This window comes from Trichosurus vulpecula, chromosome 9 (genome assembly GCF_011100635.1).
Source record: "Trichosurus vulpecula isolate mTriVul1 chromosome 9, mTriVul1.pri, whole genome shotgun sequence".
NCBI classification, from domain to species: Eukaryota; Metazoa; Chordata; class Mammalia; order Diprotodontia; family Phalangeridae; genus Trichosurus; species Trichosurus vulpecula.
Genome location: NC_050581.1, coordinates 75,260,836 through 75,274,598, shown reverse-complemented (window position 1 = coordinate 75,274,598; position 13,763 = coordinate 75,260,836). Strand labels below are relative to the sequence as shown.

The 13,763-nt window shown below is 43.1% G+C and overlaps 1 protein-coding gene across 1 annotated transcript in view; it reads right to left on the bottom strand.

The window, feature by feature from the left end:
- The window catches only part of BAIAP3 (BAI1 associated protein 3), a 37,279-nt gene extending 34,213 nt beyond the window's left edge, over positions 1–3,066 (bottom strand). The window contains exon 1 of the mRNA XM_036738879.1: positions 2,912–3,066. Within this exon, the coding sequence (XP_036594774.1) occupies positions 2,912–3,066 (155 nt within the window). The remainder of the gene's footprint in view (positions 1–2,911) is intronic.
- Positions 3,067–13,763: the final 10,697 nt, after the last annotated feature.

Sequence of the window (13,763 nt, the reverse complement as noted above, 5' to 3'; positions counted from 1 at the left end):
TAACCTGGTTGCTACTTCTGTCTCTTTTAGGCCTAAGTACCCTACACTTTCAGATGACTGCCTAAGCACCTAGCATTCCTGGAATTCCTGCCAGCTTGCTAAAGAATTGACCTCTCAAATAGGACTCTTGATCTCTTGGGGCAGGGACAGCTCTAAGTCCAACTTCAGCAAGAAGAAGCTATGGAGAATGAGACCTTTGCCCCATGCCCCAAGACTTTGAGCCCCATTCATTCGAGGTGGGGAATGATGATATTGTTCTGTGTACTTATTTTGTATTATCACTGTTGTACTGTTTTATTGTTGTGGTATTATTGACACAAGTTTCCCATTGACGTATGTAATGTATACAAAGATCTAGGGGCTAACAAGTGAGCCATGTGGCCACTCTGATGATGAGATGTTATGTGAAGTATTTTGCAAATGTGATGTGTTCATTTCAGGGGGATTCTACTGTACAAAAAAAAGGAGAAGAGTTTGTAGCTATTTAGACACAAGTTGCCTATGTAATGGATGTGAAAAGTCTTGGGACCGAATATTAAGGCAATCAGTAGATGAGAAGCTCTCCCCCTCCCCCATTTGAATAGGCTTTAGGTGGGGCCCCAGGTGGGGCCAATGAAGGGAGATCTGATTGTATCTTCACTCCCAAGTAGGCCCAAGGCCCCTAGCTGCTAGGTGCTAGGGCGTGAAGCCCCCAGGGTCCTAGGGGGAGTTGCTAAGACCAGAGCCAATAGTGGGTGTCTGGGTTCTGGTCGCTCAGATGATGTTCTATTCCATTGGATGATGTCTAATGACTGCATAAAAAGAGAGAACACAGCTTGGAGATTGAGACGTGGTGGAGGCAGCAGCAGCAGAAGTAGGGGAAGCAGCAGCAGCAGAAGCCAAAGCAGAAGAAGCTGAAGCAGCAGGTGCTACCAAGAGCAGGGCTGACCCATGTGCAGACAGGAGGGTGCTGAGCAAGGACTTGAGGCCAGTGGGGTAATCTTCTTACCGGAAGGCCCCAGCATTGAGGGGGAGCACGAATATGATTTGGCTTACTGTCATAATGTTTTTCTGTAACCTCCTGGTTACTATTGTGAGGCAGACTTATTGGGCCTGGAAGCTTTTGGCCAGGATATCGAATTGGGGACCCTGGTCTGTGGGTCTGCTACTTTGGAGCTTGAATAAATGCTTTAATTCCTCTGCCTTTTACTTTGAGAATTCCTTATATCCTGCGATTCTGAACCATTCGGGCATATTTATGATTTTCTTTGAAATCATGAATTCTGCCTTCATATTATACCTTTCTCTAGCTGGGGAGTAGGCTGAAGCCTTCCTAGTTAGCAAGTTTCCTACTTATCAATTTTATTGGACAATTAAATTAAGAGGGACCAGATAGGACTAGACTCTTAGCTGATTTTCTTACCCTCAAGTCACTCCCTTCTCCAATCTATCCTACATGTAGCTGGGTGACTCATAGTTCTAAGACAGTGTTAATCATGTCATGCCTCACAAACCTTTACTGGCTATAGGTGGCACCATAATGCACAGAGCACTGGGCTTGGAATCAAGAAGTCTCATCTTCACTGACTAGCTGTGTGACCGTGGGCAAGTCCCCTAACCCTGTTTGCCTCAGTTTCCTCATCTGTGAAATGAGCTCAAGAAGGAAATGATAAACCACTTTAGTATCTTTGCTAAGAAAACCCCAAATAGGGTCATGGAGAGGTGGACACAACTGAAATGACTAAACGTCAAAATTTGCCTAGTGAATAAAGTATGAACTCCTCCTTCACTCTGGCATTCAAAGTCTTCCATAAACATATAGAAATTCTACACTTTGGATCACAAATCTAGAATTAGAAGGGCCTCCAAGGCCATGTGGTTCAACTCTGCTTTAACCAGGTTAAATATACTCCCCTTCCTCCCGTTTCTTGTATAGTTTGCCTAGACCTCTACTTCTCACTCTCTACTGTATCGCAGTTTTTGTTGTTGTTTTTTTAATGACAGAATGTAAGCTCTTGATGGCAAGGACTGTCTCATTTTTGTCTCTGTAGCTCTAGTCTAGCCCCTGATATAATACCTGGCACATTTGTGGTTGGTTAGTGGTTTTCAGCCATGTCCCACTCTCTGCGACCCCATTTGGGGTTTTCTTGGCCAAGATAGTAGGGTGGTTTGCCCTTTCCTTCTCCAGCTCATTTTATAGATGAAGAAATTGAGGCAAATAGGGTGAAGTGACTTGCCCAGGGCCACACAGCTAGTAAGTGTCTGAGGCCAGATTTGAACTCAGGTCTTCTTTACTCCAGGCCGGGCACTCTCTCCACTGTGCCACCTAGCTGCCCCTGGCACATGGTGGGTATCTAACGAATGCTTGTTGATTGATTGGCTGATCTGTGTGCTGATCTCCCTTCACTCCCCGTTAGATGGTAGGCAGCTGGAGAACAAGACTCACAATGTATCCCCAGTACCTAGCACAGCGCCTTCTCCATAATAATTGGCACTTAATCGATCTTACTTGAAATCAAATAGGACTTTTCCTGGTGCTTCTCTCTTGCTTGGGATAAATGCTAAGCCCTCTAAATCTCTCCTATTGCCATCTGCATGTGTATCTGTAGATCACTCTCTATATAAATTGTCAACTCTTGCCGGACCGTCCATTTGGTTTGGGACTAGGGGATAAGTTAAGATCCAGAGAGCATCATTCAGAAAACAGCAATGGTCTGGGGGATGTCAAGAGAGGGGATCGAGTTTAGTCCTGAAAGCACTGGGGGTGTGAGTAGCTTTTGCCAGTTGAATCTTGTAATATTAGTACGTTAGACAAGAAACTGTAACATTCTCGTCATCCTCCTACCCAGTCAAGGGCTGATTGGAACAAGATCTGTTCTACCTGGGCACTGTCCGCTCAGCAGGTCCTTGCTGCTGAGTTTGTAGGACTCACCTGGCGGCGCTTGTCTCAGGTCCACCTTCTTGCAGGGAGGAGCTGGGTCCTGCTGCTGCTCCAGATGCAGCGGCCTCATCAGCTCTCCTTCGAAAAGACTGGCTTCTCTGGACCTGCCTCAGCACACTGCTTTTGATATCCAGTAGGGTCGACATGACTGCTCTCCAGAGGGCTGGAGGGAGAAGAGGAGAGAGGCGGTCAGGGGCGCTCAGCCCGAGTGGTCCACAAAACTCAAATTCAATTCAATAGGCATCTATTAAGTGCCATATATAAGATACAAGGCTGGATGCTGGGGAAAAAAGAGGCAAAATGACAAATGATCCCTGTCCTCAAGGGGCTTATATTTTACCAGAGAAAAACAACACGTAAACGGATTAGTAAATTATAAGATCATAAGAAGAGGGAGAATGCTAAGGACTGGAATGTCAGGAAAGGCATTTCACAGCAAGGATAACCGGAGCTGAGTTCTGAAGGAAGCTGAGGATTCTAAAGAGTCTCAGGTGAGAAGGGCATGTATTCTAGACATGGAGGAATGAGTTCAGGAAATACCAGATAGGTCGGTTTAGCTGGAAAGTAGAACAATGATCTTCAAAGCAGGGGCTGTGTCCTGCTTCCCAGGAGAATGATGCCCTGGCCCCAAAGTGTGATCAGTCAATATGAGGGTCAGAGAATAAGTTATGTCCATTCTCCCCACAATACCCGATAGTGGAATGTGACTCCAACAAGGAGCCTTCACTTTTTCCTCTTCTTCCTCTCTGTCTCTTCCTGATTCCAACCTATTCCTCTCAAGGGGATAGTATAACCTAACCCCTCTCCAGGCATCCAAAGCAGCCCCTGTGTAAACTCCATTGGGGAAAATCCCCACAGCAACCCTCATACCCACCCTCTGTCCTCCAGATCTGCAGCAGAGGTCAGTGATCGGCCACTAGCAGCCCCACCCACTCCTTTCTAAAGTGAGTGGACTAGGATGGATGGTTTCTGCTCTTCACATTCTTTCCCTCCAAAACCACCTCTTCCAAATTTTCCTCTTACTTTCAAAGACACCGTCATCCCTCTATTCACCTGCCTCCTCATTGTCCCTCAGCCCACATCACCCATCAGGTGCCAATCTTTTCCACCTCTTCTACCACTCTAATGTCGACTCTAGCCCCTTTTCTTTCCTTACATAGCCACCACCCTCATTAAAGGCCTCTTTACCTCTCACCTTCTAATTAGTCTCCCTGCCTCTAGTCTGCCTCCTTTCCAATCTATCCCCCACACAATGACGCCACATTGATTTGGCTAAAGCGTGAGTATGACCATGTCCATCCCCTACTCATGAAAGGACAATGGTTCCCTACTGACTCTAGAATCAAATATTATTACATCTTTATCTCACCCCTTTTATATTTCTGTGTTTTGTATTTTATAATGCATATAATTATTTTTAAGTAATTAATTTATTTTAATTTTCAACATTCACTTTTATAAGATTTTGAATTCCAAATTCTTTTCTCCCTTCCCTCCCCCCTCCCCAAGACGACAAGCAATCTGATATAGGCTATACATGTACAATCATATTAAATATATTTCTACATACAATGCATATAATTATTAGTACAGTAATACATATATACACATAATTTATAAAAATAAGCAAACGTGTACATATTCCAGGTACACGCTCTAAATTTTTTACAGACATGAGTGTATGAACATAAAAGTTTAGAGATGACTGGAGTATGTGAAGGGGAGAATTGTGAACTAAGTATGGAGAGGCAGCCTGGAGCCAGACTGAGAAGAATTTTCAATACCAAGATGAAGAATTTATATTTTATCCTAGAGGCACAAGAAAGTCATAGAATATTCTCTAGCTTGGAAGTGGCATGGTCTAATCTGTGCTTTTAGGAAGAATATTTTGGTAGCTGTGTGGAAGATGGCTCATAGAAGGAAGAGCCTAAAAACAGGTTATTGCTACAGCCCAATTGAAATATGATAGTCTGTACAAGAGTGGTAGGTAACCATGTAAGGGAAGAAAGTGGGACAGATGAGAAAGATACTGGGGAGAGAGAATCAGCAAGACTTTGGGGGAGGGGAACCTGAAGGTTGAAGCAAAGGTAATGGTCCAGGTGGCTAATTCACCTCCATATGGAAAACTGGTCAGGGCCGGGTGTGGAAATCTGCCAAGCCTGAACGGCCCCCACTCTATGTGCTATGGTTTTTTAATACTGTTAGATGACCAGGAAGCCAGCTCAATATAGCCTGAAGCCACCGAGAAGTTGAGCCCCAGCCTTCTTTGGGACAGTTTTCTTGATTTTTAGGAAAATAACTAACCTAACCTACTTGGTGACAGGGTCAGGGAGACCCCTTCTATCACATTCCCTTTCATAGCTTTCTGTCTCATAACTATCTGTGTATATTATTAGAGTATAAACTCAATGAGAGCAGGAGCTATGTCTGCTTGGAACAGGAAAGGCTGGGGCCTCAGGTAAAGGCATCATGTTACTCTGACTGATGCCTCTGACCTAAGTGAATGACAAAAGGACAAGTCCCTGCACAGAGCTGAGCGCATGTTCAGTTTATTTTAGGAGTGTATCTCATCCCCCACCATTTCGGGGTAGATCTATTAAGTTGGAACCATGTATGAGTTCAGTCCAGTTTTTAGAGACCCAAACCTCTAGCTTGAATACCTGCTACTTTTCCTGACTTGTCACCCCACTTCCAACTATCTTGTGTTTGGAAATGGAACATTGAGCCAAGGCTACCATCCACCTCCCATTTTCACATAACCTTGGAAGTGAGAGACCCCAAGCAATCACTGCCTATAGCCAGCAAATTTATACCAATTGATCACTGGCCACCCTCTTCTGGGTTGATCAATCCTTTCAAAGTGATCTCTCCAACTTTTTTTTTTTTATTCTGGAGTCCAAATAGCCTCCATCTTGTCTGTGCCTGTTTTCCTGACTTGATTTTATCTTCTCGTTCTCTGCTTGAAATGACCTTCCTTCAAATTTTAACCAAACTTTAGGGCTCTGTTTGAATCATGGCCACTCCAGGGAGCCTTCTCAAAAGATTCCAGGTCACTGTGATTTCCCTTCCCACCCCACCCTTCTGAGTCTTTCGGTACCTAATGGTATAGCAGAAAAAAAATCAGAACTTAAGAGTTGGAAGTTTTGAGAAAGAAGGGCCAGCAAACATGATCTGTCTCTCCAGGGGTTCATGGTCCAGGAAGCATAGAGAAAAACACTTGTTTCCCAGCAAGAGAATTTCCTAAGTACATCCCAGATGAAGCCCAGCAGGGGAACTGCCATCAGAACCTGAAAATGCTAGTGAAATGGACTGCCATTAGCAGAGAAGCTTGTTTGGGGCTGAGATTGGAGCTGTTGATGAATGTTTCCATGTCACTTATCTTTTACTGGCTGTCCCCAGGAGGGAAATAGTCCTCTTACTTCCACTAATGGGCCCTATTCTTCACTTTTTCTACCCTTCCTCCCCCCTTTCCTTCTCTTTTTAATCAAAACTCAAGAGGCAGGGGTAGGGCTTTGGGGAAGGAGACATCAAGATGCTGTTTCTTCAGGTGTCTAGTGGCTTTGGCTCCTGGAAGAGTTGAGTGGTATCCCTCAAAGGGCTCAGGGTTAGATGTGTTGAATTTAGTCTGCATTTCATCTAGGGAGATGGGGGTAAGGGAAAAGCAGCCTCTTGAGGAGCAGGGAATGGGGGAAGTCTAACACAAGATAATGCCATTAATAGCAACATATATTTGTATGGTACAGCACATTACTGGTCCTCAAATACCAGTCTCTCTCCCTAGTGGTTACAATCATCTGCTAAGCTCTAAGTGGTTATCCTAACTTTTTCAAAGCCTTTAGTTCTTGGCTCAAAGTTGTCTTTTCTACCCCATCCCTGCCATTGTTTTTGAGAACTTCAGGATTTGTATTGACAGCCTGACCAGATGAGTCCTTAGCCTCTTCAATTCCATCAACTTCTCACTCCAGCCTCACTTCAGCTACAAAACAGCCCACCCCATCTCCAAGAAATGTATCATTGGGGAAGGAGGAGGGAAGGGAGAGAGCATGAAAAATTTGGAACTCAAAATCTTTCAAAATATGAATGTTGAAAATGATCTTTACATGTAATTGGAAAAAATAAAATACTATTAAATTTAAAAATTTAAAATTAAATTTAAAAATTTTAAAAAAGAAATTTTAAAAAAGAAAGCATAGAATTAGACCCCCCCCAAAAAATGTATCATTATAATTTGACCACAACCTTGAATCCACTTCTTTCAACGTCTCACTCATATTAAACCTCCTCTTTGAGTGTTTGTAGCAAGAGAGAAGGAAGAAGAGACTCTGGTTACAGTTCCGGGGCCAAGCAGAGTGGTCAAGTATAGCACTTGTAGCTATAGAAGATTAGGGGCCTTTCCTGGGCAAAGACTAGAATTCAGACCAGGAGAGCAGTAGCCACACCTGTCCCTGGATCGCATCACTTTGGAAGCAATAAAAACTTGCAGACCCCCAGAACCAGTGGCAAATGCTGGAGGAAATGAGGAAAACTAGGTACACTAATAAACTGATGGTGGAGAATGGTTCAACCATTCTGAACAACAATTTGGAAGTATTTCCAAAAGGCAGTGTGCATGTCCTTTGACCCAGCAATACCACTACTTGTTCTGTACCCCAAAAAGATAAAAGAAAAAGGAAAAAGACATATATGTACAAAAATATTTGGAGTATCTCTTTTTATGGTGTCAGAGAATTAGAAATTGAAGAAAATGTTCATCAGTTGGGGAATGGCTGAACAAATTGTGGCATGTGATCGTGGTAGAGTACTCCTTTTCTATAAGAAATGATGAGGGGGGTGGTTTCAGAAAAAAAAAAACCAATATGGCAAGACCTATATGAACTGATGCAAAGTGAAGTGAGAAGAACCAGGAGATTGTATGAATGGTAAGAGCAACATGGTAATGATGATCAACTGGGAAAGATTTCACTGGGATCAACACAATTATGTGAGACAATTCCAGATGACTCGTGATGAAAAAATGATATCCACCTCCAGAGAGAGAAATGATGAACTCTTGAGTACAAACCAAAATATAATTTTCCTTATTTCTTTTTTTGCTTTTTTGTGATATGGCTAATAATGAAATATATTTTGCATGATGTCACATGTATAATTAATTGATATCATTTTAATTGCCTTCTCAGTAGGTGGTAGAAGAGGTAGGGAGAGGGAAAGAATTCGGAAATCAAAATTCAAAAAGAAAAGGATGTTAAAAATAAATTAACAAATTACAAACGAACACACATACATAGACACACACACACACCTTCTCTTTTCCCCTTATCCTAACCTTTGGTCCCTTGACCCATTGCTATTTATCTAGTCCATCTCTTTCTGCTCTGGCTTCACTTGCTTCTGTCCCTGGTTTTGTCCCCTGTTGTCTACCCCTGTAATGCTTCACTAGCTACTTACTACCCTAGAATCCCTCTCTGCCCATGCCCAGTCCTACCACTCCTGACCAAGTTCTCATTCCTGACTCATTCCTGCCATCCAACTTCTCTCCTCCTGTTCTAGCACTAATTAGTGTTGATGGAGAAAGCCATGAAATCAAGCTGGTTTCGCAAACTAAGAATGCATGGGCTCTTTACAAACCTTCTTTGTCCCCACCAACTCCTTTTCTCAGTCCCCACTGAGACTTTTTATAAGAAATTCAAGTCAAGTCAACAAGCATTTACTAAGCTCTTACTGTGTGCCAGGCATTGTGCTAAGTACTGGAAATACAAAGAAAGATAAAAACACAGTTCCTGGTCTCAAGGAGCTCACATGCAAACAACTACACACAAAAGATGAATACAGGATAAACTGGAAAATAATCAACCAAGGGAAGATGCTAGCATTAAGAGGTATAGGGAAATGCTTCTTGTAGAAGAAGATGGAATTTTACCTGGGACTTGAAGGAATCCAGGGAAGCCAGGAGGTGGAGATGAGGAGGGAGAGAATTATAGATGCTATGAAATATGCCCAATCTAGAGACGGAGTGTTGTATGTAAGGAGGCCTGTGTTTCCGGATCAAGGAGTATGTGGAGGAAGTTAGATTTCCAAACTTTGTCTTTTCCACTCCTTAGGGAGGAGGGAAGTTTCTTCTACCAACTCTCTTCCCCCTCTCCCCCCACTTCCCACTATCCCCTCCTACTTCCTTAAGAAGATAGAGGTGGTCTGATAGGAATCTCCTCAGTTCCTTGTATCTATTCCTCAAAACCTTTCAGCATCATTATACTCTCTCCCCTCCTTCCCTCTTGCCGTAAGAGAAGATATATCCCTTACTAGGCTGGTACACTGGGAAGATCATGGTTCTTAGAGTCAGAGGACCTGAATTCGAATGCCAGCTTTGCTACCTATGACCTGAAAGACCTTGGGCAGGTCACCTCACCACTCGCTGGGCTGAGGTCACTTATGTCTCCTTCCCCAAAGCCCCTCTCTCTTGAGTTTTGATTAAAAAGAGAAGCAAAGGGAGGAGGAAGGGTAGAAAAATAGGGCCCATTAGTGGAAGTAAGAGGCCTATTTCCCTCCTGGGCACTCATTTGTAAAATTTGGGGGTTGAACTAGATCACCCCTGACCACATGATTGCTCCAGTGCCTCAACCCTAGCTCTAAACCTATGGTCCTATGATTTATTTTTTGGCTTTTTTCTCTCTCTACACTCCCTTAGTCATCTCATTCACTTCCTCTATGCAGATGCCTCTGTTTCTAAGCCTTACTTCCTTTGGAGCTTCCCACCCATGTCTCCCTTTACCTTTAGTACAGGTGTACCCAGGTGGTCCATCAATACCTCTAACTCAATACGCCCAAAATCTAACTTATTTCCTTTCTCCTTGAAACTCCTCCTCCTTCTGTTTCCTCCACTGGTACCATCTTTCATCCAGCCTCCCATGTTGGTAAATTGGGGATAATAATAGCACCTACCTCACAGGATTGTTTTGAGGATCAACTGACATAACATACAAAGTGCTTTGCAAAACTTAAAGCACTACAAAAGTCTTTGCTATTAATATTACTATTATTATTATTATAGCCTCCCCTATCCCCTCTAAAATGCTCCTTGAGGACAGGGACTGTTGTTGTTTTATCTAAATATTCCTAGCTTTATCACAATAACTTGCATACATTATATGTTTAATAAACGTCCATCAAATTGAATTGACACCTCCCTACCCCATCCGCCGCCTCTCCCCCAAAAGCAAGTGTTTATTTTCAATAGGTAGTGTAAGCTACTCCCACCTTTCTTCAGGTTAGGCAGGGTCATAGCAAAACGTACAAAACAAGACACTTCAAGGGCTCTCATTTCCAGATGACATTGCATCTAGTCCTGGAGTACTACAAGGCCTCTTTAATGATATCTATAACCTTGTCATCCACAGGGGAATAACCAAGTGGATGAAGACTGCCTGCAAAGTAGATTATGACATGCAATTGGATGGGCAGGTCAGTGAGTTGGCCATCATTTCTCAGACAGGAACTGCCTATGGGCAATGGTCCAGGCTCAGGACTGAACAAGAAGAGAATGAACAGTCACATATGGGAGAATGCCTAACACTTTCAACAGTCCCAAGCTGCTCTCTAATGGAAGAGTTCAATCAGAGGAAGGCATCCAACATATTGGGGAGATTCCTCCCTGGAGCATATGGAGGAGGATGTGGACAAGAACCAAAAGATCAGAATATGTGGCTGAGTCATGGTCTGGACTGGAGGAGGTGAAGGGAGCAAACTCGATGACAAAATATTGTCTAGCAAACTCTCGTGATGCTGAAGACACAGGCTCTACAGAGCTATTCCCACCAATGGAGGTGAGCAGCAGGGATGACTCCCAAACAGCAGGCAGTATATGAATCACAGATACACAGAATTGCAGGGCCAAAAGAGCTCTAGTCTAAGCCTTTTATTTGACAATATGGGAAAAATGAAGAAACTGGGGCCCAGAGCAGGAAATGGACATGCCCAAGCTCATATAGTGAATAGGTGGCAGTCTCCTATTCCTAGCACTGTGTTTATATTTGGCTTGAGAATAAATTACAGTGCTTGGCACCTAGTAGGTACTTAATAAGTATTTACTGATTGATTATAGAATCTCTTGGCACATACAGAATTTTTATTATAGATCATAGAATGCTTGGCACATAGTAGGTGCTTAATAAGTATTTACTGATTAATTATAGAATCTCTTGGCACATACAAAATTTTTATCATAGAATGTTGGCACACAGTAGGTGCTTAATAAGTATTTACTGATTGATTATAGAATCTCTCTCTTCCCCCCAGCCCAAGTTTTTTTTTTAAATGATGCTAATCAGGCCAACAGGGCAATGAATTTATCTTTTCTGAGCCCACACCCACTGAAGACTGGGAGAAAGAAGGGAGAGATGACTAGAGGGAGGCTGCGCTAGTATTAAATGCTTGTTACAATTCATCAACCAACTAGCCCAGGAAACCAAATCTAACTAGAGAGGCAGCCACATTTGTGAAGCATCCATTGGCTGGGTCACAGCCAAGATGTCTGGGCTGGCTGTGACTGGCTTAGATAGCTAGCCCGAAGCCATCACCTGCACAGCCAATCTGGGCTATTTGGAACTTATAGCGCCTCAGAACCCCCACCCCCACCCCAAGCCCCAGTAAGGCTGAATGGAAAGGGTGTTGGACCTAGGGTCAAAAGGCCTGAGTTCAAATCTCAGATCTAAACACTTACTGGTTTTATGACCCTGGGTAAATCACTTATCCTTCCTGCACTGCAGTTTTTTTCCTCTGTAAAATGGGGATAATACTGATACTACCTATCTGTTAGAGATGTTATAAAGAAATCAGTTTAAAGCATTTTTAAAATGTGAGCTGCTTTTATTGTAAGGACGCTTTATGCTTTTCAGAGCAACTTCTCCACTGTCCCCTCTCTTCTTCATAACTGCACCAGGGAAATCATTCCCATTTCACTGATGGGTCTGGAGCGGTGAAGGTAACACATCTGTACCTGATTCCTCCAGCAAACACCTCTCACAGACAAGTAGTAGAAATGAAATGAATATAGGATCATACATTTAAAGCTAAAGGGGAACTTAGAGGCTTTCTAGTTCAACCCCTATACCATTTTGCTGTCTCCATTTTAACAAGGTTTTTTTTTTTTGTCAGGTACCTACTATGTGCAAGGCACTGTACTTAGGTGCTAAGGATACAAAGACAGATAAATGGACCCTGCCCTCAAGCTTATATATGACAAATTCTTTTTTATGGATATCTTTTGTTTTGACATCCTATTTATCTTTAATATATATCCCTCTCTACCCAGAGAGCCATTGCTTGGTAACAAAGATTAAAGGTGGGGAGCCATTTTGCAAAATTAACCCACACATCAACAGTGTATGATGGCATATGCAATAATTCATACCCAAAGGCCCCTAACTTTGCAAGGAAGGGGGGAGAGATACATTTTTCTTATCTTTTCCAAGGCCAACCCTGAAACTCATGTTTTAATTCCCTTGAACCGTGGCATCAAAGCAAGTGGGTCCAAATCCTAGCTCTGACACTTGGGCAAAGCATTTAATTTCTCTGTCAAATGAGGCAATAGCTAATATTTACATAACATTTTAAGGTTTGTAAAGCACATATGTCCCCATATATCATCTCATTTGAATCTTGCAAAAACCCTGTGCATCAATTATCACTCTCATTTTACAAATGAGGAAACTGAGGCTCAGAGATTAAGTGGCTTGCCCATTCTTCCAGTAACCATCTGAGCAGGATTCCAACTCAGGTGTTTCTGGCTCTGAGCCCAAAGTAGTATATCCATCTGCTTGACCAAGCTGCCTCTCATTGTGCCCAGATGCCTTAGGTGATCCCTTGGGGGTCCACCCTTCAAGGTTTAAATCTGATGATCTGAAGCCACCCTAGACCGGGCTCTGCCACCTTCACAGTCAATCAGGAGGTGGATGAGGCTCTGACTGTTTGGGAAGCTGGCAGCCCCTCAGGATTTGAGAAGCTGCTTACTCACCTCAGACTGCAATTATCACAAGCAGCCCTTGCCTCTGCCTGCTGTGAGGGGGCAGGGAATGTTTCAACAACTTTTTAGGCAGCCTTGGCACCACATCCTCTTAATTGCATTTTGAGCAACAATTAAGTATTTAAATAAGAGCAGACCCTTGCTGATTTTCTCAGAGGAGCTAGGAAATGGGGGCGCTAAAGAGGGCTATTACTGAATTAACACAGGATTAATTGGCATACGCTTTCTGTAGACACATTACTCCTTCCAGCAAGGCACCCTGATTGCTGTGAATAGCAGCTTAATTCGAAATTGCTTCCTAGGAGGGATAAGCCCAGTCTTTGTTTGCTTCACCAGGGTTCTCAGCTGAAGAGGCTTCGAAGCAGCAGCAGCAGCAGCAGCAGCCTCCAAGAAGGAGGAGAAAAGAAGGAAGGAGGTAGGGAGGGAAGGAAGCCCTCTAGCCATGGATCTGAAGACCATTAACTCTTTCTGGGAGCCAATTAGAAGAAAGCCTTGTCTTAGATACCTGGAGACAGTCAGTTAGTCAGTCAACAAGCATTTAAGTACAAATTATGTGCCAGGCACACACTGAGAATACAAAGAAAGAAAAAATGGTCCTTGTCCTTGAGAAGTTCACATTCCAATACAGGATATTACCTTCTGACATGTACAAGTAAGGTGAGCCTAGCTTTTAAAATAATTGCCTTGGATGTGCTGAAGGCAGCTGGAGTTTTAATGTTAGCAGATGAATTGGGGACAGGTCTTCCAGTAGCCAGTGTCTCTTCATTTTTTTCATATAATGACAGCTCTAGGTCTGGAAGAGACCTCAGAGGCCATCAAGTCTAA